The 23,651-nt window shown below is 41.1% G+C and overlaps 1 protein-coding gene across 2 annotated transcripts in view; it reads left to right on the top strand.

Annotated features, from left to right (window-relative positions):
* GADL1 (glutamate decarboxylase like 1) overlaps positions 1-23,651 on the top strand; it is a 150,308-nt gene that overhangs the window by 73,976 nt on the left and 52,681 nt on the right. For both annotated transcript variants that reach the window (XM_010595539.3, XM_010595538.3), the window contains exons 12-13: positions 3,461-3,512; positions 14,442-14,531. In XM_010595539.3, the coding sequence (XP_010593841.1) occupies positions 3,461-3,512; positions 14,442-14,531 (142 nt within the window). The remainder of the gene's footprint in view (positions 1-3,460; positions 3,513-14,441; positions 14,532-23,651) is intronic.

Here is a 23,651-nt window from a genome sequence, read left to right as displayed (position 1 = left end):
ATCTCTTAATAATACATCATGAGCATCCGTAGAGTTTAATAGAGGTAGATACATTCTTTTTAATAGCTGCATCATGTTATATTGTATTGCTGTAATACTTTTATTTTACCATTTGCCCATTTCTGGATATTAATATTATTTCTAGTTACTTTGTTTGTTATACACACAAACATATAAACATAGATACAACAACATATTTGTGTATGTATGTGTATATATCTGTGTATAATATCTATGTCTGTCTGTCTGTCTATCTGTCAATCTGTCATTATTCCTGGTAATTTTTTTTTTTTTCCTTTTTTTTCTGGTAGACCAACAATCAAAAATGCATTGCTGGATCAGAAGATAGGGGTATTCCCAAAACCAAACCCACTGCCATAGAGTCAAATCTGACTCAGCCACCCCATAGGTTTTCCAAGGCTGTAAATTTTTTAATTTTTTTGTATTTTTTAAATTGTACTTTAGATGAAGGTTTACAGAGCAAGCTAGTTTCTCACTAAACGATTAATACACATCTTGTTTTCTGACTTTGGGTGCCAACCCCACAATCAACACTCTCCCCTTCTCGACCTTGGGTTCTCTATTACCAGCTTTCCTGTCCTCTTTTGCGTTCTCGTCCTTGCCCCTGGGCTAGGGTGCCCATTTAGTCTTGTTTTGCTTTATGGCCCTGTCTAATCTTTGGCTGAAGGGTGAACCTCAGGAGTTACTTCACTACTGAGCTAAAACATTATCTGGGGGCCATACTCTTGGGGTTTCTCCAATCTCTGTCAGACCAGTAAATCTGTTTTGTTTTTTGAGTTAGAATTTCGTTATGCATTTTTTCCAGCTCTGTCCGGGACCCTCTATTGTGATCCCTGTCAGAGCAGTCAGTGGTGGTAGCTGGGCACCATCTAGTTGTGTTGGACTCAGTCTGGCGGAGGCTGTGGTAGTTGTGGCCCATTAGTGTTTTGGACTAATATTTCTCTTGTGTCTTTGGTTTTCTTCATTCTCTCTTGCTCCAGATGAGGTGAGACCAGTGGAGTATCTTAGGTGGGCACTCACTAGATTTTAAGACCTCAGATTAAACTAGAAAGTAGAACATTTTCTTTATAAACTATGTTATGCCAACTGAGCTAGATATTCCCTGAGGCCATAGTTCCCACAGCCCTCAGCCCAGTAATTCGGTCCCTCAGGGAGTTTGGATGTGTCTGTGGAGCCAAGGCTGTAAATCTTTACAGAAGCAAACTGTCACATCTTTCTCCTGCAGAGCTCCTGGTGGTTTCAAGCCATTGATCTTTCTTTTAGCGGTCAAGTGCTTTGACCTCTGTGCCACCAGGGCTCCTCACAGGGGTACTAGTCTTTTAAAAAGTCATTCATAGAAGCTTTTCCCCTCATTGTCACTAGCACTGGATGTTGTCTCTAAAATTTTGTTCCAATATGATGTGGGCAACATGGTTTAGAATTATTGTTTGAATTTTTTGAGTACATACCAGTAATCTTTATCTTCATTCCTTATGTTTTTTGGCCATTGCAAGTGCTTTTTTTGAAAGTTAGGTGGCGTATCTGAGTGTGCTAAAGGTTCAAAAGCTTTAGAACTACATAACATCTCCTGAAAAAATTTTCAGGGGAAGGAGTATGTGGAACCTCAAATGTTTTGTGAGTCACTGTGTGTATGTGGTCACACAACGTTATTTCTCAAAATAAAATCTGTATCATTTAGCTAATACTGGTAGAATTAAAAAAAAAAATTTACGTATTTCAAAGTTGATGCAATTTATGTGCTAATACTACTATTTAACCTTATGTGAAAAGCTATATAAATAAGTTTAGAAAAAAAGAACTGTGTCTTGTAAATTGGTGTGTTTCATAGCCATATTCTAGAATGTTCTTTAGCAAATTAATATAAAATGATAACACCCCCCCCATTTCCACCCAAAAAACCCATTGCTGTCAAGTTGATTCCGACTTATAGTGACTCAATAGGACAGAGTAGAACTGCCCAATCGGGTTTCCGAGGAGTAGCTGGTGGATTCAAAGTGGTGACCTTTTGGTTCACAGCTAAGCTTTTTAACCACTTGGCCACCAAGGCCCATTTCCACAGTGTTTTATAATTTACAAATTTTTTTGTTTAATTTTATTTAATTTTTTTACAACCAGCTGTTGAGATTGGAAAAGCAGATTGTGTTATCCCAGTTTGACAGAGAAAGTTACTGAGGCCCAGGAGGTGCATTTTTTGGTGTGTCCTTAAATATTAATTGAATGTATATAAATTAGTGACAGCATCACTTTCCATATGGTGGTACCTAAGGTCACGTGGCTGGATCATAATTTTCAAAGCCAGTCCTTGCTGTTGGAGGTGATGTTTGCACCTTTCTCTTCTCCTCCTCCTTTCCCTTCTCCCTCTCTCTTTCCTTCTTCCTCTTCCTCTCTCTCTTGCTCTCTCACTTTTTTTTTTTTTTTTGCTATTACATATAAAATCACATTAAATACCCTGGCAAGTACATTTTTGTCAGCACCTCTGACCGTTTCTTTAGATTTGACCCCCAAATTTAAAATACGATTGTGTTTCAAGCTTTGTAAGCTTTTTAAAGCTCATGATCAAATCACTAGTCTTCAAGGCCAAGCATGTCATATTTTTCCGTTTTGATGTAGACAAAATGCCAGCCCAGGGAAGAGGGGTCAATGTCATTTTCATCTTTTCTCGGTCCTGTTCCATATCTCGTGGATCTGTGTCCTTTGCTTATGGCATGATAATTCTCTTTCCCTTGAGATTGTGGATGTCTTCATAGACATTCTCCAAATGGCTAAAATAAATCCCATTACTGTCGAGTTGATTCCAACTCATAGCGACCCTACAGGACAGAGTAGAACTGCCCCATATGGTTTCCAAGGAGCATCTGGTGGATTCGAACTACGAACCTTTTTGTTAGCAGCCGTAGCTCTTAGCCACTGAGCCACCAGCGTTTTCATGGCTACAACCCACTTACTTTTAACAAAATAAATAATCAGTCATCCTTCCCTCAGTCCTGGTCTTGGCAAAAGATGGCGTTGATGTTCCTTGATCTTGAATGAACTTACAAGCAGGATTATACACACACACACAAAATACTCTGTTCCTCCAAGGCTTCTAGGCGATTCAGGTGTCTATGCTAAATCTCCATCTAGGATATGAATGTAAAACTTGTTTGCTTAAAGATGTACGTCTAATCTGCTTTACATGGGTTTTTACACTGGGGTTAAAGTCTGGTGCTAATATGTGAGACGTAAATCATCTTTTTTCTCAGACCTCAGGGAATAGCACTAGGTTCTGGAACATCTCTGTCTAAACCCGTAGCTTTGTCTTCACTTGTACCTTTACTTATAGCTTTTTATTTCTAAGTCTTGTCTCTGTATCAGAAATAAGAGTTTTGTCGCATGTCAGTCAAGTTTGTTGTATTTTTAGATTGTATATTAAAAATGTTATTGTGACTTTTAATTTTAGATACCTCGTGGAAGAGATCAAGAAGAGAGATGGATTCAAGTTACTGATGGAGGTAAGTGATTGGGGAATGGTGCTTACGATTTTGTCAGGAACAGTGATGAGTTGGCACTTTTCTTACCTGTTATATTTCATTGGTTTTTGGGTTGCAGACTTAGAAACAAGCCATTAGCTTAATTCATAGAGTCCATTTTTTTATGTTAATTTACTCTATTACTGAGCATTCCCTTTGTTGGATTCACAGAGAACATACTTGTCATTAAGTATTGAAAACTAAAATGCTCAGCAGTAATTACCATGGATAATACTGAATAAATGACACTCACTACCTTGATATGTAAATTGCATACTGATTGTACTGCAGATATTCAGCTGTGCTCTAGTGGTGCCCGCATGTGAAAGATCAATTATGTGAATGTACAATAATAGATAAGGTTTTCTCTTCTTATAAAAGAATGAGAGCATGTTAGCTTTGGAGCAATGGGAAAATAAGTCATTCTGTTGTTGATGTTATTGGATTCTTTGCTATATATAAGAAAGAAGGTGGTCAAACAGGTGCAGAATGTTGTGTTTTTCCCCCCTTAAAACATATGGCTAAAATATGAAGGATATTGTTTAGGTCTGATTTTTAAGTAATATGAAATGGGTTACCTTAGTTCTTTTTATAGCATACACATTAGAGCAGCTTCTGCCCTAACGTGAAAACCACCCAGAGATCACAGCCTAGGAAGCTGTACTGTATAGAAGCTATCTAACTGATTCTTGGTATTCACTTATTCGGCAAGATTTGCTGAGCAATTATGATGTAATTGCCAGGCACAGTTCTTGGTAACTGCAGATAAAAGACAGGAAAGGTCCCTGCTCTAGTGGTGCTTATGTTCAAATGGAAAAGGACAGGCAATAAGCAAGCAGGTGAATACATAGGATACTTAAGATAGTGAAAAGTCTTGTGAAGACAAAACAAAAAAAACAAAAAAACCAACAGATTCGTGAGAGATAACCTAGTATACAAATGAATAATTAGAAAATTAGAGATGTAACAAGTACTGCCATGGAAATAACCAGTTGCCTTTGAGTCTGTTTCAACTCATGGCAACCCCGTGTGCGCCAGAGTAGAACTATGCTCCATAGGATTTTCAGTGGCTAATCTTTCAGAAGTAGATCACCAGGTTTTCTTCCAGGTTGCCTTTGGGTGGACTTGAACCACCAACCTTTTGGTTAGCAACTGAGCGTGCTAATAACCATTTGTACCACTCAGAAACTTCATATTGGAAATAAATAGAGTGAAATGCCAGAATGGGAGGTGAGGGGCTGAGAGTTCAGGTGGGGAATGGCTTGTTTAGTTTGAGTGGTCTAGGTAGGGCTTTCTGAGGTTATCAATGAGCTGAGAGCTGAAAAATGACAAAAAACAAGCCATGCAAATGTTTCAAGGAAAGACATCCTAGGTAGAATCAATAATCAGCTGTGAAGGTTTAAAGCTGCGAAGAGTTTTATGGGTTTAAGGAACCAAAAGAAGGCATGTGAAGCCAGGGTCGGAGAGGTGGGCAGGGACCAGATCATGTGAAGTCAGATTGGTCACCATAAGGTCTTCGGCGTTTACTCCAAATGTAGTCACTTGAGAACTTTTAAGCAGACAGGAGTCTGACTTCCATTTTGAAAGGTCATGTTGGGTGTCCTAAGAAGAGAGGAAAGTGAGGGGGTGGCATTTGAAGTGGGGAACAAGGAAAGAATAAGTGAGACAGATTGGGAGACTGTCGCAGTAGTCCAGGTGATGGTGACGGTCCTCAGGCAAGTTTGTGGAACACTGCTCCAGAGAGTCCTGACTGTGGCTTTCCAACACTATCTAAACACGAAGCAGCAGATTAGAAGGTTCTAAGATTCCTAAGTGTGTGAAAACTAGGGGCATAAACAACATGCAAAGAAAGCAGAAGAATCCATATTTAAATGGCTTCCTGGTCACACCACAAAGAAACAAGGAGACAAATTCAGAATATGGGCATTCTACAAGAGGCTGACCTGGTTTCTTCAACAGGTGAAGAAAAAGGTGCAAGTGATTAACCCTGTAGGTTCAAAGAGACTGAAGAGGCCAACAACTAAATGCAACATATGGGCCTTGTTGGGATTCTAATTTGAACAAACTGTCTGTAAAGAGTAATTTTGAAATAGTTGGGGAATCAGTTACGATCTGGGTATTGTCAGTAATTTTGTTAGAGTCGATAATGGCATTAGGACTGGAGGAAAATGTCTAGGCATCTTCAGAGCTGCATACTTAAGCATGTCAAGGTGTAACAACAGATACGTGATTGCCTTGTGTTTGAGTTGCCTTCTTTACTTTCTCTGGCTATGGAAGCCATAGAAAATTCTGTAAACCTTGCAAAGGTACAACCTTCTGATACAGCGGAGAGAAAGTCTACCTTGTGAGCTGATTAAAAAATTATTCATATCTTCCTACACTTAAAGGTTTAAAAAAAGTGAGAGAGGAACTTCTTACCATCATTGTTGTTGTTGCTGCTAGCTGCCATTAGGTCAGCTCTGATCAATGAACAACACATTGCCCAATCCTGCTCCACCTTCACAGTCGTTGGTATGCTCTTGTCCATTGTTATAGCCACTGTGTACATTAAATGTCGTCCAACCAGAGGCTAATCTTCCAGCACTATATCAGACAGTATTCTGTTGTGACCCATAGATTGTTCATTGGCTAATTTTCAGTAGATTGTCAGGCCTTTCTTCCTAGACTGTCTTAGTTTAGAAGCTCCCCACTGAAACCTGTCCACTATGGGTGAGCAAAGATAACGCGTATACTTGAAATATTGGTGGCATAAATTCCAGCATCAGAGGAACACGCAAGCCACCACGGTATGACAAACCATCACCTTTAGGGAGTTTCAAACATTCACATACTTGTAATGAAAGGTAACCCGTTGCCATCGAGTCGATTCCGACTCATAGCCACCTTACAGGACAGGGTAGAACTGCCCTATAGGGTTTTCAAGGAGCGGCTGGTGGATTCTAACTGCCAGCCTTTTGGTTAGCAGATGAGCTCTTAACCACTACGCCACCAGGGCTCCAACAAAAGGTGTGTTTTAATCATTATTCCTCCACCCATAAATATTTTACGTATTGGAGCTAGCTGGCTCAAGAGCAGCTTCCTAAATGGTACTCGAGAATTCCTATTTTTAATGTGTTGTGTGTGTGGTCTGCATTGGTCTCTTTTCTCTGTATTCTTTTTGAAGAAATAAAGTAGAATAAGTCCTTGAATTTCATGTATGATAAGTGTCAAGTTGATTAGTCTCTTCTTGCTAAAAAACACCTTTGGATTCATTAAATATAAACTAATGATACTTAAGAGAGGAGATACCAAGATTCAGTTGGATTCCAGGCCTGTGAAAACGGCAAGATTTTCAGTTTAGAAAAAACCAAAGTTGCTAATTACATATGTATATGTGACTGTTCAGCAGAGAGCAGCGAGAGTGTTAAGTGGAACGTTGAAAATAGTAAATGAACACAACAAAACCGAGTACCCAGTCCTTGAATATGTTTTCCTGAAAGGAGCAAAGATAATGCATATCTTCTTGAAGGTGATTGAAAGCTATCATTTCAAATGAGTTCTACATTATTCATAGACCCCTGAAAACCATATCTCTATTTTTCTGTGTTGGATCTAAGATCTAACAGATGTTTTCCTAGAGGTGTATTCCTTCTTATGCTATCATTCACATGTTTTGTTTTGATCTCTTGAGGGAGTCCTAATTATTCAACGTTTTTGTTTTTCCTTTCCTGAATTCTACATTAGAAAGAGTTACTTAGCTTCATAGACTTTTAGAGTTTTAAAGGATCTTCAAGGGCATCTAGTCAAACTTCCTGCCAGTGTAGGAAATTTCTTTTTACAGCACTCATCATAGGAGATCAGCTTCTGCTGAATACTTCCTGTGCCAGTTAATTCACTAGTTCATTTCTCTTCTAGGTAGTTCTAATTATTCATATGCTAATAGCTATTGAACCTTACTATTAATATGTGTCAAGTACATTGCAATTTATCACCCATAGTTATTATGTAGTTGTACTAGATTACAACAACCTTCTAGATTGCTAACTCCAGTACACATTCTTTAATCTTCATCTTGTTGGATTTCTGCAGCAATCCACTCCCTCATTCTTGAAACTACTGTTATCCACTCCCTCACTCTTGAAACTTTCTCCTGTCTTGTTTTCTTTGACTTTCTCTTCTGTTTTTTTGCCTAGCTATTTGACTTTTTTTTTCTCAGTCTCTGTGTGAAGGGCTTGTTATCCTGATATCCCTTTAAATGTTCTTCTCCACTCCTCTTCTATTTTTGGCTCTTTATTCTGTCCATATACTCTCCCTGAAATGTTTTATCCATATCTAGAGCTTTACTATCAATAGTCTAAATGTATATTTCCATCCTTGACTTGTCTCCTAAACTCTAGTCCTTTGTATACAGGTGTCTCTTAGTCATCTAGTGCTGCTATAACAGAAATAACAAAAGTGGATGGCTTTAACAAAGAGAAACTTATTTTCTCACAGTCTAGTAGGCTAGAAGTCCAAATTCAGGGCATCAGCTCCAGGGGAAGGCTCTGGAGGAAGGTTCTTCTCATCAATCTTCCTCTGGACTAGGAGCTTCTCCGTGCAGGAACCCTGGGCCTGAAGGACACACTCTGCTCCCAATGCTGCTTTCTTTGTGGTAGGAGGTCCCCCTGTCTCTCTGCTCCCTTCTCTCTTTTATATCTCAAAAGAGATTGGCTCAAGACACAATTCAATCCTGTAGATTGAGTCCTGCCTCATTAGCATAATTGGTGCCTATCCCATCTCATTAACATCATAGAGGTAGGATTTACAACACATAGGAAAATCACATCAGATGACAAAATGGTGGACAGTCACACTATTCTGGGAATCATGGCCTAGCCAAGTTGATACACATATTTTTGGAGGACACAATTCAATCCATGACAGGTGTGTCCTTGAATTTTCGCCTAGACTCTCATAAAACCCAACCAAACCCGTTGCCATTGAGTTGATGCCCAAATTCAAGATTTCCCAAGCTGAGGTGCAGCTTCGTTCTACATTCTTCTTTTGGTCACTGGAACTATGTCCAAGCAAATATCTTAATATTGTATTCACTATCTGCCTTTCCCTTCCCCAGAATATACTTTGGGTGCTTATTCTTCTCTACCCTCAAAGCCGCTTCCTTTATTCAGGCTCCCATCACCCAGGTTGACACTGTCTTCTAACTGGTGTCCTGCCTTCAGTCATGGACCCTTCCGACCCACCCTCCACACTGCAGCCAGAGTGGTTTTTCTCCATTGAAATCTGTTCCCTACTTTGAAACTCCCCAGTGGCTCCATATTGCCTCTATATATGGCTCATGAGGAAGCCCTTTATGAAATGGCTCCTGTTTCCATTTCCAGCTTCACTTCTCTTCAGTACGCCCTGTCCTCTATTCATTCCCAGTACTTGCCATCCTGAACATACTGGATTCTACATGTGGACTCTTCCTTTTGCCAGGAATATTTCTTGGATTATGAGAAATTGCTTCTTTTGTAATGCTTATTCCATTCCGGTTTAACTGTCAGTAACCAGCTTTGCTGCTACTCTCTGAGTCACTGGAGCAAGAATATAAAAACCCGTTGCCGTTGAGTGGATGCTGACTCATAGCTACCTTATAGGACAGAGTAGAACTGCCCTATAGGGCTTCCAAGGCTGTAACCTATACTGAAGCTGACTGCCCCATCTTTCTCCCGCAGAGCAGCTGGTGGGTTCAACCTCTGGGTTAGCAGCTGAGTGCTTTACCACTATGCCACCAGGGCTCCATAGAGCAAATATATAGTTTAAGTCATTTCCTTGTCCCTGCCAAAAAAAAAAAATGAACCTGTTGCCATCGAGTTGATTCCAACTCATGGTGACCCCATGTATTACAAAGTAGAAATGAGCTTCAGAGGGTTTTCTTGGCCGTAAGTCTAGGAAAAAAAAAAAGTCTAGAACATAGAAAATTCTGCTAGTGGAATTGGACATTTTGATTTCCCTGCTTTGGACACACTGTAATTTCTACTGATTCTCTTCAAATATGACACCTAGAAATTTATATAATGATATGTCTCAACTAGTATAGTTTTTAATGGGGCTAATCTTAGGAGCCCTGGTGGCACAGTGGTTAAAGTGCTCGACTGCTAATTGAAAGTTTGGAGGTTCAAATTCACCAGCAGCTCTGTGGGAGAAAAATGTGACAGTCTGCTTCTGTAAAGATTTACAGCCTTAGAAACCCTATGGTTCAGTTCTACTCTGACCTGTAGGGTCACTATGAGTTGGAATCAACTCAGTGGCAATGGGTTTGGTTTTGGGTTGATCATCACTTGAGAAGAACATCTCTTTCTACCAATATGTTGTTGTCGTTGTGTGCCGTCGAGTCAATTCTGACTCATAGCAACCCTATAGGACAGAGTAGAACTGCCCCATAGGGTTTCCAAGGAGCAGCTGGTAGATTCGAACTGCCAACTTTTTGGTTGGCAGCCTGAGTTCTTAACCACTCTGCCACCTGGGCACCTACAAATATAAAGTGCCAAATAATAATCACTAAACATATGGGGTGTAAGTTTATACCTGCTGTATGCCATGTATGCAACTAAATATTGGAAATACATAATTTCTACTCATAAATAAAAGCAAAAAAAAAAAAAAAAACCCGTGAGATAGGTAAAATCATCTCAGTTTTATAGAACAGGAAGCTGAGACTTAGAAAATTTGACAGTTGTCCAAACAAAGACTTAATGAAGCTAGGATTTAGATTCACATCCGTGTAACTTCAAAACCCAGGCTTTTCCTACTACCTGGTGCTGCCTTTGAGCTTTTCCGGTAGCCCTATGAAATATTTAAAACCGATGAACTCGAAGTCAGTTAAAACCAACCTTGCCAGCTTTTTCCCATTCTTATGTGATTGATTGCTTGAATCTGTGTGCTAGATCCTGCATCTGTGCTTATTAAGATGCATAACACTACCATTTCCAATTACTGTTATTCCGATCTGATGACACTATAAACTACGGAGATGAGTTTCTTTTGTCATGACTCAGTTTTACAGAATGCAAGCTACCACCTTTTGACGATGGCTGATTTTTTCCCAAATGGTCTCCCATCATTGGCTCAGTAATCCTTCCTAGAACTGAAATCAAAGCACCTGCTTTAATTCTCAGAAGAATTAATTTTCCATTTGAAAGCCAGGAGAGACTATATCCAGCCTTTCTTTAATGGCACTTCACTACTTACTCATGGATTCTTAAATATTATGACAATGCTTCTGCTGCAACAGGTGGTTTTGTGTCCTTAAGTATCATCTCTCTGGTTCCAACACTTGGATTCTTTTTCATACCTTTCCCATAGGACTGGTGTTCAGGGAACATAGAGTAAATATGTTAAGATACCAAGATGTCAGAACATCTTTCATATACGTAGAGAATTAAAGTTAAGTGGCAGTGTGAATGGCTGTATTCTGCAATCACTCATTGGTGCTTTGAAGCCTCTTGAAGAAAGTCACTATATAAAATGCAACCTATGGCAGCAAAAAGACAGGAAAAACTCAAATATGTCCTTGGTGAACAGTCGAAGGGATGCTTTTTCAACTATTCAAATCATTTTACAGATGACTACAGTGAAGGCATTCCATCAAACAGAACCATCAGCTTTCTTCCAACCAAATGAAATGTCAACAACAACAAAAAGTAAACAGACTTGCTGGTCTGATAGAGACTGGAGAAACCCCGAGAGTATGGCCCCCGGGCACCCTTATAGCTCGGCAATGAAGTCACTCCTGAGGTTCACCCTTCAGCCAAAGATTAGACAGGCCCATAAAACAAAACGAGACTAAAGGGGCACACCAGCCCAGGGGCAAGGACGAGAAGGCAGGAGGGGACAGGAAAGCTGGTAACAGGGAACCCAAGGTCGAGAAGGGGAGAGTGTTAGCATGTCACGGAGTTGGCAACCAATGTCACAAAACAATATGTGTACTAACTGTTTAATGAGAAACTAGTTTGTTCTGTAAACCTTCATCTAAAGTACAATAAAAAAAAATGAAGTGTCAGAAGAGTGTGACAAGTTTTCAGATATCACCGTCTTGAAGCTGTGCCATCCTAGAAGAGGATGTTTGGGCAAAAGGGATCACAGATATGTCACTTCTAAAATATCTGAGTAGAAACTTACTAAAAGAAGTAAATTTAAAAGTTTACCCAAAAGGTCTAGGTCCTCACTTATAACATATGAAGCTTATAAGAGCAGATAAAGCTAGTGCAAAATATTGCCCAGTGTTGGCCCGAAAGGAGAAGGAGTAAATAATTTAATGATGCACCTGCCAGGGTCCACATAGGAGAGAAAAGCCACACAGTCATTTGAGGTGGGAAAATAAGGAATTCTTAACAGAGGTTTGAAGTAACGAAGGATCGCTTCCTCAGAGATAAAGAGATCCCTAAAAAGTACAGGAATAGCAGGTATAGGTGGTAGCCACCACCCCCAGAACTGCAATAGAGCACCCAAAAAAGAGACCACCCCCTCCACCCCAGGACAGAGATCCAGCCCTCTTTGGAGAAAGTGGAACTCTGGCTCACTGCATGGCAGAGAAGTTCACGGAGGTGTCACATTGATGGGACTTGCTGGAAATCCACCCTCAGGTGCTGGAGGTGACTGTCTTCAGGGAGGTGCCATGCACGCTACTCACTGCAAGCTACCCACAGGAGAGGACCAGAGAAATCTTCCAAGGAAGGTGTCTAGCTGGTGGAACTCCCTCATGAAACCTCCTGAAGCCTTGTACCCCACCTGTTGGCCCTCTGCTGTGAAGCCACCTGAGAAGGGAGCGCTGGGGGAAGCTGCCAGGGGATCACTTGCTGCTGGTAACCCAGCACTGCTGCAAAGATCCACGCTTTCTGCAGGAGACCCAGGAGATGAACACACCTGGATCAGGAAGTGGAAACTCTTGTGGCGTAGTGGTTAAGAGCTATGGCTGCTGACCAAAAGGTCAGCAGTTTGAATCCACCAGGTGCTCCTTGGAAATATTGTGGGGCACTTCTACTCTGTCCTATAGGGTCGTTATGAGTTGGAGTCCACTTGATGGCAATGGGTTTGTTTTTTTTTGTTTGGACCAGGAAGATACCCTTTTCTCCTCCAGTGTTCCTCCAGCACCCTCTGCTGACACAGTTAAAGGTTAGACCAGATGGCAAGGGAGACATTTAGAGTCTAGCTCCATTATTGCAGAGTTCCAAGAAAGGGTGGGTTTGGAGCTGAGAGATAATAAATTGAAAATGACATAAATGGTATCTGGGAGAAAAACTCTTTGCTATAAAGACACCCATTTCTGGCATCCAGGGGCAAATGATTACTATATTGTTCTTCTACTTTCTGATCAATCATAGTTACTTGATTTGAAAAGCTACATAGATGTGTAAAAGAGTGTAGTGTTTTCCTGGCACCTTTCTGTAGCATGGAGTTGAATTAGATTGTACTCCGTTTTGAACTATGTGATACTTTGAGGATGTGTCGCTGTTTTGGGCAGATCGAATAAGCATGCTGCAAATTTCAAAGGGGAGAGAATGATCCGATCAAGAACTTACGTTGTTGAGCTAGGAATGTTTCTGGACTTCCGCTTGTGATTTAAAATCCACTAAAATCAGAACTCTAGTACTAGTCTTCATTTTAAGATATGAAATGACAGCCATTTCATCTTTCTGAAGTACTTTGAAAGTTTATTCTGACACCAAAGCATAATTCTGGTGGATTATTGAAAACTATTGTAACGTTGGTTATTACCTACGAATTATGGTAGAACAATGAAAGTCCCTTTAAATACTCTCTGTGCTTAGCATCAAATGAGGTGGGTGCTGAGTGGGTGGATGTCACCCATATTCTGTCCTGATTGCAATTCTGTGAGTTTAATTTGTTGGATCCCCAACATAATGTCCCAAATCACCTGGTTGCTGAGTGCAAGTCTTGTGATCACCTTTGTTGTGGGACTCCCTATGATTTTGTCCAGTGAGGAAGGAAATCATGGTAGAGAAGGTGCCTTTGTCTTTGTGGCACTGGCTGGGCTATACCTGTTCCAGAACGTTACCCTGTGCTTAGCCAAATCGGGCCTGATAGAAAAAACGCAGAGCATTCAGGAAAATGCTTGTGCTGCGATCACTTAATTTAGATCAGAGTTTCTCAAACATAGACTATTTGCTACCAACTTCAGAATCAACCTCAGATGCTTCTTAAAATACCAATTTTTTTTGGTCTTACCTGTGATCGACTTTTAATCAGACTCTGGGCATTCTGAGTACAGGGACTGAGAGTCCACATTTTGGACAAACCCCTGAGCTGATTAGTATCCTTACGGATGTTTGAGAGCCAGGAGTCAAGGTGCTGCTCCCTTTTTTTTTTTTTTTGGCAAAGTAATATTGACAAAAGTCATAAGAGGGCCGGCTATGTCATGCTACTGTCAGCCCACAGGTAGTCTGGGATTTTGCATTTGTCAGGTGCAGCCAACTTTGCCTACCCTAAGCAGAGAAGTAACTGTTAGAACCATATGATGGTATAAGGAATCACTTGAGGTTCAGGCTTGAAAGGAGAGAACCCAGGCATCCCTGGACATGTGTGTATCAGGCACTAATTGATGGTCAGAGCTGGGTTGAGTCAGCTCCAAGTTTTATTATGTTTTTCTCCTGACCTTGTGCCCATCGCTTACCTGGAAGGAAGAGCACCCTCTAGATGCATGCGATGAAGTAGAAAATGCCCCAGTAGGCTGTTCTCAGAATTGAGACAGAGGGATGCCAGGTGGCCTCAAACAAGAAATGTCTATTCTATCAGATTCTGATTTGTTGTCAAAGTAACACACACGATTACTCTTAGAGAAGCTAGTTAAAAGTTTAAGAAGTGTGTGCTTAACTGCATTCTAAGCTAGGTCTTAGATTAACAAAATAACTTTTGAATTGTCTTAATCCTCAGCCTGAATATGTCAACATTTGCTTTTGGTACATTCCACCGAGCCTCAGAGAGTTGCAAGAAGGACCTGAATTCTGGGCGAAACTTAATTTGGTAAGTAATAAGGCAATTGTGCTTTTCTTTGGGATGCCGTGCATTAAATGTCCATTGTGTATTGACTCTATAAGTAATTCTGTTATTCAGGCCTTGCTAGGACCTCTTGAAGGTCTAAAGAGGTGGCTTTTGGTATATTAGAAAATAATGAAATGCCAAACAGTTGGAAACGTTGTTTACATTGAATAAATTAATGCTCTCGACACACACACACAGATTCGAAATAATTGTGCTGTTTGCAAGATATGGTAGAATTTAGTAGAAGTTCTCACACACAGCACACTTGGAAGTATGAGGAAGCATGGTCTGGCCATGGGACGCAAGATTGAAGTTGTATGATTGCTGGCTACTTCTTTCAACTCTGCCGTGTGTCTCCATGACTGTGTGTACAACCTCACTTGATAGAATTTTTTTTTTTTAGTGTACTTCAGATGAAGGTTTACAGAACAAACTAGCTTCTCATTAAACAGTTAGTACACATATTGTTTTATGACATTGATTAACAACCCCACGACACATCAATGCTCTCCCTTCTGGACTTTGGGTTCCCTATTACCAGCTTTCCTGTTCCCTCTTACCTTCTAGTCCTTGCCCCTGGGCTGATGTGCCCCTTTAGTCTCATTTTGTCCTATGGGTCTGTCTAATCTTAGGTTAAAAGGTGAATCTCCGGATTGACTTCATTACTGAGCTAAAAGCATGTCCGGGGGCCATACTCTTGGTGTTGATAGAATTTTTTAAGATCTAACCGTGATGCCTGTTGTGAGTGTGAGACCTTCTGTCTTGCCCCCTAACAAAGCCCTGAAGCTTATGCCCAAGGGGCTTGCATGATAAAAGAGAAAAGAGATACCAGCAATGTGTTTCAACTGATGGATTGAGCACTATGTGCTTGGAAGTGTCTCCAAACACAGCTGGTGAGGTTGACAATCAGGGACAGATTATCCAATAGGCAAGGTAAGCACCATGACCATCTGTAGTGAACAATTTCCCATTTTTCCACCACATCAAAGATCCTGCTCCTAGGTATGGCTGACACCTGTCTCTCTTCCAGCTCCACAGCACCTTCCTACAGAATCAAAGCCTCTTCTTACATTTACAATCCTTCACAGGGGCCCTTGCCCCAGTAAGGAAGGTAAGCACAGGCTTACTTGTGCTTACTTACTAATCTGCAGTGAACAATTTCACATAGGTTTTAAAGTTGGAACCCATGTTAAATTGTTCACTACAGATGATCGGGTAAGCAAGGTAAGTACCATACTTACCTCGCTTATTGGATAACCCTCCCCTGCTGACAGTCCACAGTGAGGAGAAGCCCCAGGCTCCAGGGTCTTCTTGTGTCTCGTCTGAACTTCTCCACTTGTGGCCTTGCCAGTTGAAATCCTTCCTTTAATTCAGATTTCCAAGAAATATGAAGTCCCATGGGTTAACAGTACTTGATCTCAGTAGCTTCCGTTGAACTTGATGGTTCTGTGGCCATGACGCGTAGAGTGACAGGTTGCAACGAGTTGGTGCCATCAAACTTAGGCAACCACCCTATCACTTGCATCTTCCCTCTCAAGGTAAGTATGGCCACCTAGCCTGACTAGTAAAAATTCTGACTGGAAACTTCTCCCTGTCCTTAACGGGGAAATCAGTGATAGTTTTAACAGCTTTTATAGGTTATATAGCCTTTCTGCCTACCCTTTGGAAGAAAAGGAAAAGTTTCCCACTCAGGCAAGTGACAAACACTGACCAGGTGCTCACTGTGCTATGCCCTAAAGATACAGACATTATAAGGATTTGGTCCCCACCCTCCAGATGCTCACAGTGTGGTACCAGTATACCAGTTGCTGTCGAGTCAATGCCAACTCATAGCAACCCTTAGGACAGAGTGGAAATGCCCCATAGGGTTTCCAAGGAGTGGCTGGTGAATTCGAACTGCCGATATTCTGGTTAGCACCCAGGCTGTATCCACTGCGCCACCAGGGCCCTTCATAGTGTGGTAGAGGAGACAAAGGATTGAGGAGACAACTACAAGGCAGCTAGTCAGTGCCCTGCTGTTGTTACCCACTGTCAAGTCAGCCCTCAACTCATGTGCAAAGCCCCGGCTTGCACCATCCCTACAATTGGTTGTGGATGGGACTGTTGTGATCAATAGGGTTTTCTTTGGTTGATTTTTGGAAGTAGCTCTCCAGCCCTTTCTTCTTAGCCCATCTTAATCTGGAAGAACTACTGAAACCTGTTCAGCATCCTAGCAACCCTCAAGCCTCCACTGATGGATGGGTGGTAGCTGCACATGAGGTGCATTGGCCAGGAATCGAACCCGGGCCTCCTCCATGGAAGGCAAGAATTCTGTCACTGCCCCAGTAAGCACCTAAAACCAAAAAACCAAACCCGTTGCCGTCAAGGTGATTCCGACTCATAGCAACCCTATCTGACAGATTAGAGCCACCCCCATAGAGTTTCCAAGGAGCCCTGGTGGAGTCCAACTGCCAGACTTTTGGCTAGCCGCTGTAGCTCTTAGCCACCACACCACCAGGGTTTCCAGTAAGCGCCTAGATGGAGTTAAGTACTGTTTGCAGTGAAAGCAGAGAGAAAGGATATCTACCCAAATGTGTGAAAAGAGGAAACACTGGAGCTGAATCTCGAGCGTGAAATAGATGCCGGTCAGGTGAAAATGATAAAGAGGTGGATTCTGGAAAGAATCATAGCATGCAGACCAAGAGGCTCAAGAGAGGGTAGTGTGATTCGAAGAACACAGGAGTATAAGAGGTAGTGATGGAAAGTGAGGTAAGAGCAGCAGGTGAGGGGCGGGTCGTGAGGAGCTTTGGTCTTCCATGGCAACCCATTGCCATCAAGTCGATTCTGACTCATAGCAACCTTATGGGACAGAGTAGAACTGCTCCATAGGGTTTCCAAGGAGCGACTGGTGAATTTGAACTGCTGACCTTTTGGTTAACAGCCAAAATCTTAACCACTGCACCACCAGGGCTCCCTTCCAGGGCAGGGAGCTGGGAACTTGTGGCACAGCCTAATTGGGAGGGGAAGGGCAGACAGCAGCCTCATCTCGAAGCATCTCCTTTTTACGTTGTCATTTTCTGTTTATTCAGGGCTCATTAACCCTTCTACATTATAACATTACAAATTATCAATACATAAATAAATATTCTACCTCTTATCAAACCCGAGAACAGGTAGCAAAACTGGGGAGAAATGGGTGGTATTTTCTGTACCCTTCCCCAGACAAGCCCTTCATTACCCATTTCAGGAAGTTAACATCTTCCTTGGGATTTGTCTTGTATTCTTGTCACACAATGCAAATATGAAAGTGTTTAAGAATATATTTCAAATGGTAAGTAACCCATAAAAAGAAAGAGGAACTGGACAACCAGAGAATTTAATGGCGAGGTCTCTAGGAACATTTTTCTCTTAGAATAATACTGATGTTTTTTGGTGGGATTGATGGGGGGAAACTCCTGGGAGTTGTGAAAGATATCATTGCCAATTTTCTCACTAAACTAAAAATCACTTTTCTATTGTTAAGGAAAACCAAAAAACCAAACCCATTTTCATTGAGTCTATTCTGACGCATAGCAACCCTACAGGACAGAGTAGAACTCCTGCATAGGGTTTCCAAGGAGTGGCTGGTGGATTCGAACTGTCAGCCTTTTGGTTAGCAGCTGAACGCTTAACTACCACACCACCAGGGCTCCATTGTTAAGAAAAGGGACCAAAAATGTGACATTTGAGTTTTACTGACTTAGTAATGTTTTTCTTTTTTTTTTTAGTAATGTTGCACAGACCCAAATCAGCATAGCTAGGGAGTCCCATTATGTTTGTGGATACTTTTGACCCGCTCTTCCTTTACTTAAAGAAATGTTTATCTAGTCTCAGAAAATTAGAAATTGAGGATGGCCGCATAATCCAAAACAAGGTAATTCCCAGTATAATACACTTTTCATCTTAACTGGAAATTGAAAATGAATCGGGACGTTCTCGCCTATCCTATCCCTGGTGTTCTGCCAGCATTGACTTTGTTGCAGTTAATATCATGACTCCCCACGCCTTCATTTTAGAAATAAATTTTCTGACATTAGAAAGGGTTTCTACTTCCTCAGCCTCATATCACACTGTTCAATTGTTGTGGCTGCTTCTGATTAGCAGGCAGGTATCAGACAGGTAAATTATTGTTGGTCCTCAGGTTCTTTGTTTCCTTTATCTGCTGTCTTTCTGTTTGTGGGTGCGTGTGCATCAGTTTGGCAAGAGAGGAGGGAGGCATACCCATCTGTAGTTGATCTGTGTGGTTTCATGCTTACTGAAGTATGAGAATGCAAGTATATGATTTATAACCTGGAGTGTACTTGAAGCACACCTGGAATTTATTTGGGGGTTTATCTTGGATGGAGAATCACAAACAAATAAATAAACCAGATAAGACTTTGCCCCTCTGATTCAGACTAGTGTCAGGCTGAGCTGTCCGGCTTCAGAATTAGCGGTGTGATACGTCTTCTCTTTGGCAGCTGGGGGCGGGGGGCATGGGGGAGAGGAACTATTTGGTGATGAATCTGGAGTGTGTGTGTGTGTGCACGCACGCACACAGGTGCCCATGTATGGGCCCGTTTTTGAGAACACAGTCACTCCACAGTCTGAAAACACCATGACAGTCACTCTGTGACACTGTACCCATCACTGAGTTCCAACAACTTCTCTTTTTTAAGATGTCCTCCATAAAATGCTCTGCCTTCTGGTTCTTTCAGGCATTACCGTATTCTAGGTCTTCCTTCCTTCCCTGTCCGGATGGCTGTTGCCTCTTTTCTGGCCTCTCTGCCTCCTCCCGTCTGCTTTTCCAGTTGTTCTCTTCCCTCTGCGCACCCGCCCTTCCAACTCTGCCTCATCGTGTTGCTTTCCTGCCGGGAGGCTCCAGAGGCCTCCTGTTCCCGACAGCAGGGGTTTCCAGCCCTATTGGACCCAGTGGCCACTGGTTACAACAGATACTATTAATGTTCCCTTTACTCTCCTAAAATGAAGCCAATGGAAATAATGGCTTAGCCACACTCATGATTTTCTAGAAGGCAATACAAGCCCTACCATGTGATATGAAGGTGAAATAAGTTAGTAATAAAAAAATATATTTAGAGATAGAGATTTTAGTTTATAAAGGCTTGGGCATGACAAGATTCTAGCAGGTACTCTTGGAATCACAGTAGATGGACACCTTTATAAAGAGGCTGTTGTAAGTAGGTAATGCTGTTGATTCAAATAACAGGAACAATGTGGTATTAGTGACGTATTCTTTTTTTAAATGGTACACAACTCTTGGTAAATTTCTAAAGAAAACATTCTTCCCTCAATTTCTATGGCAGTGAAAACCTTAGTGTTCATTAAAACTGGGCACGGAACATCTTGCCCTGATATGTACCACAGAGTCAGGTTCTGGCCTTGAATAATTATCATGAGGTTTTTTACTTCATGCATTTTCAGCAGGTCGTTTGACAGTTGGGCAGGATGAGGGCCAGGTCTTCACTGCTCATGACGACTCAGCTTGTTGCTGGGCAGTTAGCATCTCCAGTCCCTACCCACTAAATACCACTGGTGTCCCCCAAACGTCGTACCCTCCAAACTTCTAAAATTTACGTTCTTACGAGTAATTAACGAGCTGTCTTCTTGTACCAAGAACATCTCCCCAAATTTCCAAAATGCTCCCTAGGTGGGTAGAGCCACCCCTATTCAGAACCATTGATCCACAGGATATAATTTTGTCTCATGTTCTTGATACCCAGAGCCTGCCTGTCTGTCCCCACGGTGCTTCTCTGAATTGACCTATAAAAAAAAAAATTTTTTTTTTTTTTTACTTCCAGTGTTGAGACCCCTCAACTAACCAGACTGGACCAGAGGGGGTCCACTGATTCTCCTGATCACTAGGAAATGCTTTAGGAGCTAGGTAAGGGATACCTTTCATCAGTCGCATTGGCAGAGTACTAGAGATTTTAATGCTAGTGTTGGGGAAAATGTTGGGTGACTCACCTGAGCTTCTCATGGGCATAAATAATTGTTCAAATTTTCTGAAGAGTAACCTGCCAGTACATATCAAAAGTCATACTTTTGCATGTATTTTCTTCCAACGATTCTGCTTCTAGGAATCTGTCCTTTTGAAACTGTTATTGAACTATGGGGAGTAAAAGCTGTTTGGAAGTTCATAGCCATATATTTTTTTAATTGGCAAAAAAATTAGAAGAACCTAAATACTCAGCTATTGGGAATTGGTGAAATTTTAGTATGTAATTTGTATGCAAAGTTACAGAGTGGAGGCAATTAAAATTATGTTAAAAAATAATACGCTTGTACTATATTATTAACTGGAGCCCTGGTGGTGCAATGGTTACGAGCTATGGCTGCAAACCAAAAAGATCAGCAGTTCAAATCCAGCACCCGCTCCTTGGAAACCCTATAGGGCAGTTCTCACCTGTCCCATAGGGTCACTGTAAGTCAGAATCAACTTGACTGTAACAGGTTTGGGGTTTTGTTTTTTAATTGAAAAAACAGGTTATAAAGGAGCCATGATAGCATGATACTAATTTTGAAAAAATTATGTTTATATGTATATAGGTATTTATACACATATAAAATAATGTGAATTTACTTAGATAAGGGGCAAACAATGGGCACCAAAATGTATTTAGAGATAGAATTATAGGTGATTTTTTTCTTTCTGTTGCATTTCCTTGTAATCTTTAAATTTTCTACCAAAACCAAACCAAACCCATTGCCATCAAGTCAATTTTGACTCATAGTGACCCTATAGGACAGAGTAGAACTGCCTCGTAGGGTTTCCAAGGAGCGCCTAGAAGATTCTAACTGCCGAACTTCTGGTTCGCAGCTGTAGCTCTTGACCACCACACCACCAGGGTTTCTGATTTTTTTTTCCTACAGTTAACGTATATTGCTTTTTGTGGAAATAACAATAGTAATAATAAAACAAAATATACAACATTGACCTAATGAAGCCATTGGCTTCCTTGAATGGTTATCTAGCTAGAAGCTATACAGGTTCTGACCACGTACTCCTAAAAAAAAAACTAACAGTTAAAAAAATACATGAGCGTTCATCCCCAAATATATATTTATTACTTTACAGAGATTGTATGTGCATTTGAAAAATATACAAAATAGATTTTTCTAAGAATGAATTTTAAACTTTTAATTATTAAGAGATGTTCTAATCTTTTCTTCCTGTACCACAGGGATTGTCTTGTTTGGAGGCCATGATTATACAATCTTTAAACAAATAGTTTGCAAACTCTTTTCTCTCTTGACTTGTGCCCAGATAGGGTATAGAATTTGTCACCCGGGCCCACCTCTCTTTCTCAGTATCTGCGCTGTTCCTAGTATCTGCACTGGTTCAGGGTGAGACCTTAAACAGGCTTCCTAGGGTTCCCTGAAACTTTGCAGCACTGTGGTAGAGTTGGCACTTTGTTCTCTAAAGCGATTGGCTGAAATTCGTCTATGTGTGTGTGTGTCGCCTGACGCTGTACCAGTGATCAGATATTGAGGGCCAGCAAGCTGGGGATAGACTTCAAAGATAAACCGAGGAAGCTTAAGGCCCAGGGAATGTAATAGAAAATTCCATCCTCATCATGGCTCAGTGTTCTGATGCGGAGGATTTCCCCTTTGGCTTGACACTTCATAAATAATTCTGCACGGTGCCACTGAAGTTTACGTTCTTAGATGTAATTAACGAGCTGCCTTCTTGTGCTCGTGCACGGTCATTTCACCTTTTTGTGTTTGCTGACCTGCAGATTTGTGACTCATGTTAATCATTTATAGCAACAGGCTCCTTTCTCCTCAACAAGAGAGGCAGAGTAAATCTTTTAGAACCTACTTAATGGGTTTATTGTTTTATTGCTTGTTTGGTGATATAACTGGATATGATATTCCAAATATCTTAGTGAGGATTTGGTATTCTTCCTGACAGTTTTCTGATTAACCGCCATTGAAGTTGAGGCTGCATGACCTGGCTAGGGTGATGGGCTTCAGTGGAAGCCTTAGGGCAAAGACATCCAAGGATGGTAGGCAGGGGTTCATGGCCCCTGAGTCCTTGGGTGGTGCAAATAATTAAGGACTTGCCAACTACCCGAAAGGTTGGTGGTTCAAAACCACTAAGAGGCACCTACTTCCCTCCCAATCAGCCATTTGAAAACCTGATGGAGCACCGCTCTACCCTGACACACATGGGGTCACCATGAGTCAGAGTTAACAAGATGGCAATTGGTTTAGGGTTTGGTTTTTCCCGTCCCTGCCACACTCATTTATTTTTTGAATGCTCTGAATTTTCTGAATATTGAAACTTGACAAAAATACCTAGATACTCAAAGAGGTTTTGATGTGTATTATATCTTCTGGCTTTGTGTGTGTGAGTATATAAGAGTTTGTAAAATTTTTGTGAGATCCTCTGTGTTCTTGGAGATTTAGGTTCTGGTTCCCTCTGATCATCACCTGCAGTGTTAGTATATCCAATCACTTGTATTAGGATTGTGAACTAAAAACTCCTGTTTCTTTAACGGTGCAGTGATGGGTTTTCATATTTTTAAAGATAATGTTCTTTTTTAACTTTGGGGTATAGAATTTATAGCGTGTCCTTTAAAAATCTTGTTTCTTAGTGCCCGTATTACTTATTTTAAAACTATGCTTTCTTTAAAATTTATATTTAAAGACAGTCTAATATAGAAATGCCCTTTTTTTTTTTTTTTTTAGAAATGCCTTTTAAATAAAGTATTTCTGAATGTGACTTGAATGGCGTCCCTTTTTCTGACAGTGAGTGGGATATAGATTTTGGAAATACTTAACTTATGAATTTCCTGTTTCATATATACTGTATGCACTTAGGGAAACCCTGGTGGCGTAGTGGTTAAGAGATATGGCTGCTAAGCAAAAGGTTGGTGGTTCGAATTCACGAGGCACTCCTTGGAAACTCTATGGGGGCAGTTCTGCTCTGTCCTATAGGGTCGCTATGAGTCAGAATCAACTCCACGGCAGTGGTTTGGGGTTTTTTTTTTTTTTGTACGCACTTATGGAGCCCCAGTGGTGCAGTGGTTAAGAGCTCGACTAATAACCAGAAGGTCAGCAGTTCCAACCCACCAGCCACTT

Source organism: Loxodonta africana, chromosome 27 (assembly GCF_030014295.1).
Source record: "Loxodonta africana isolate mLoxAfr1 chromosome 27, mLoxAfr1.hap2, whole genome shotgun sequence".
In the NCBI taxonomy this organism is placed as follows: Eukaryota; Metazoa; Chordata; class Mammalia; order Proboscidea; family Elephantidae; genus Loxodonta; species Loxodonta africana.
Note: the sequence above shows the minus strand (reverse complement) of the source record. Positions and strands in the feature narration are given on the sequence as shown.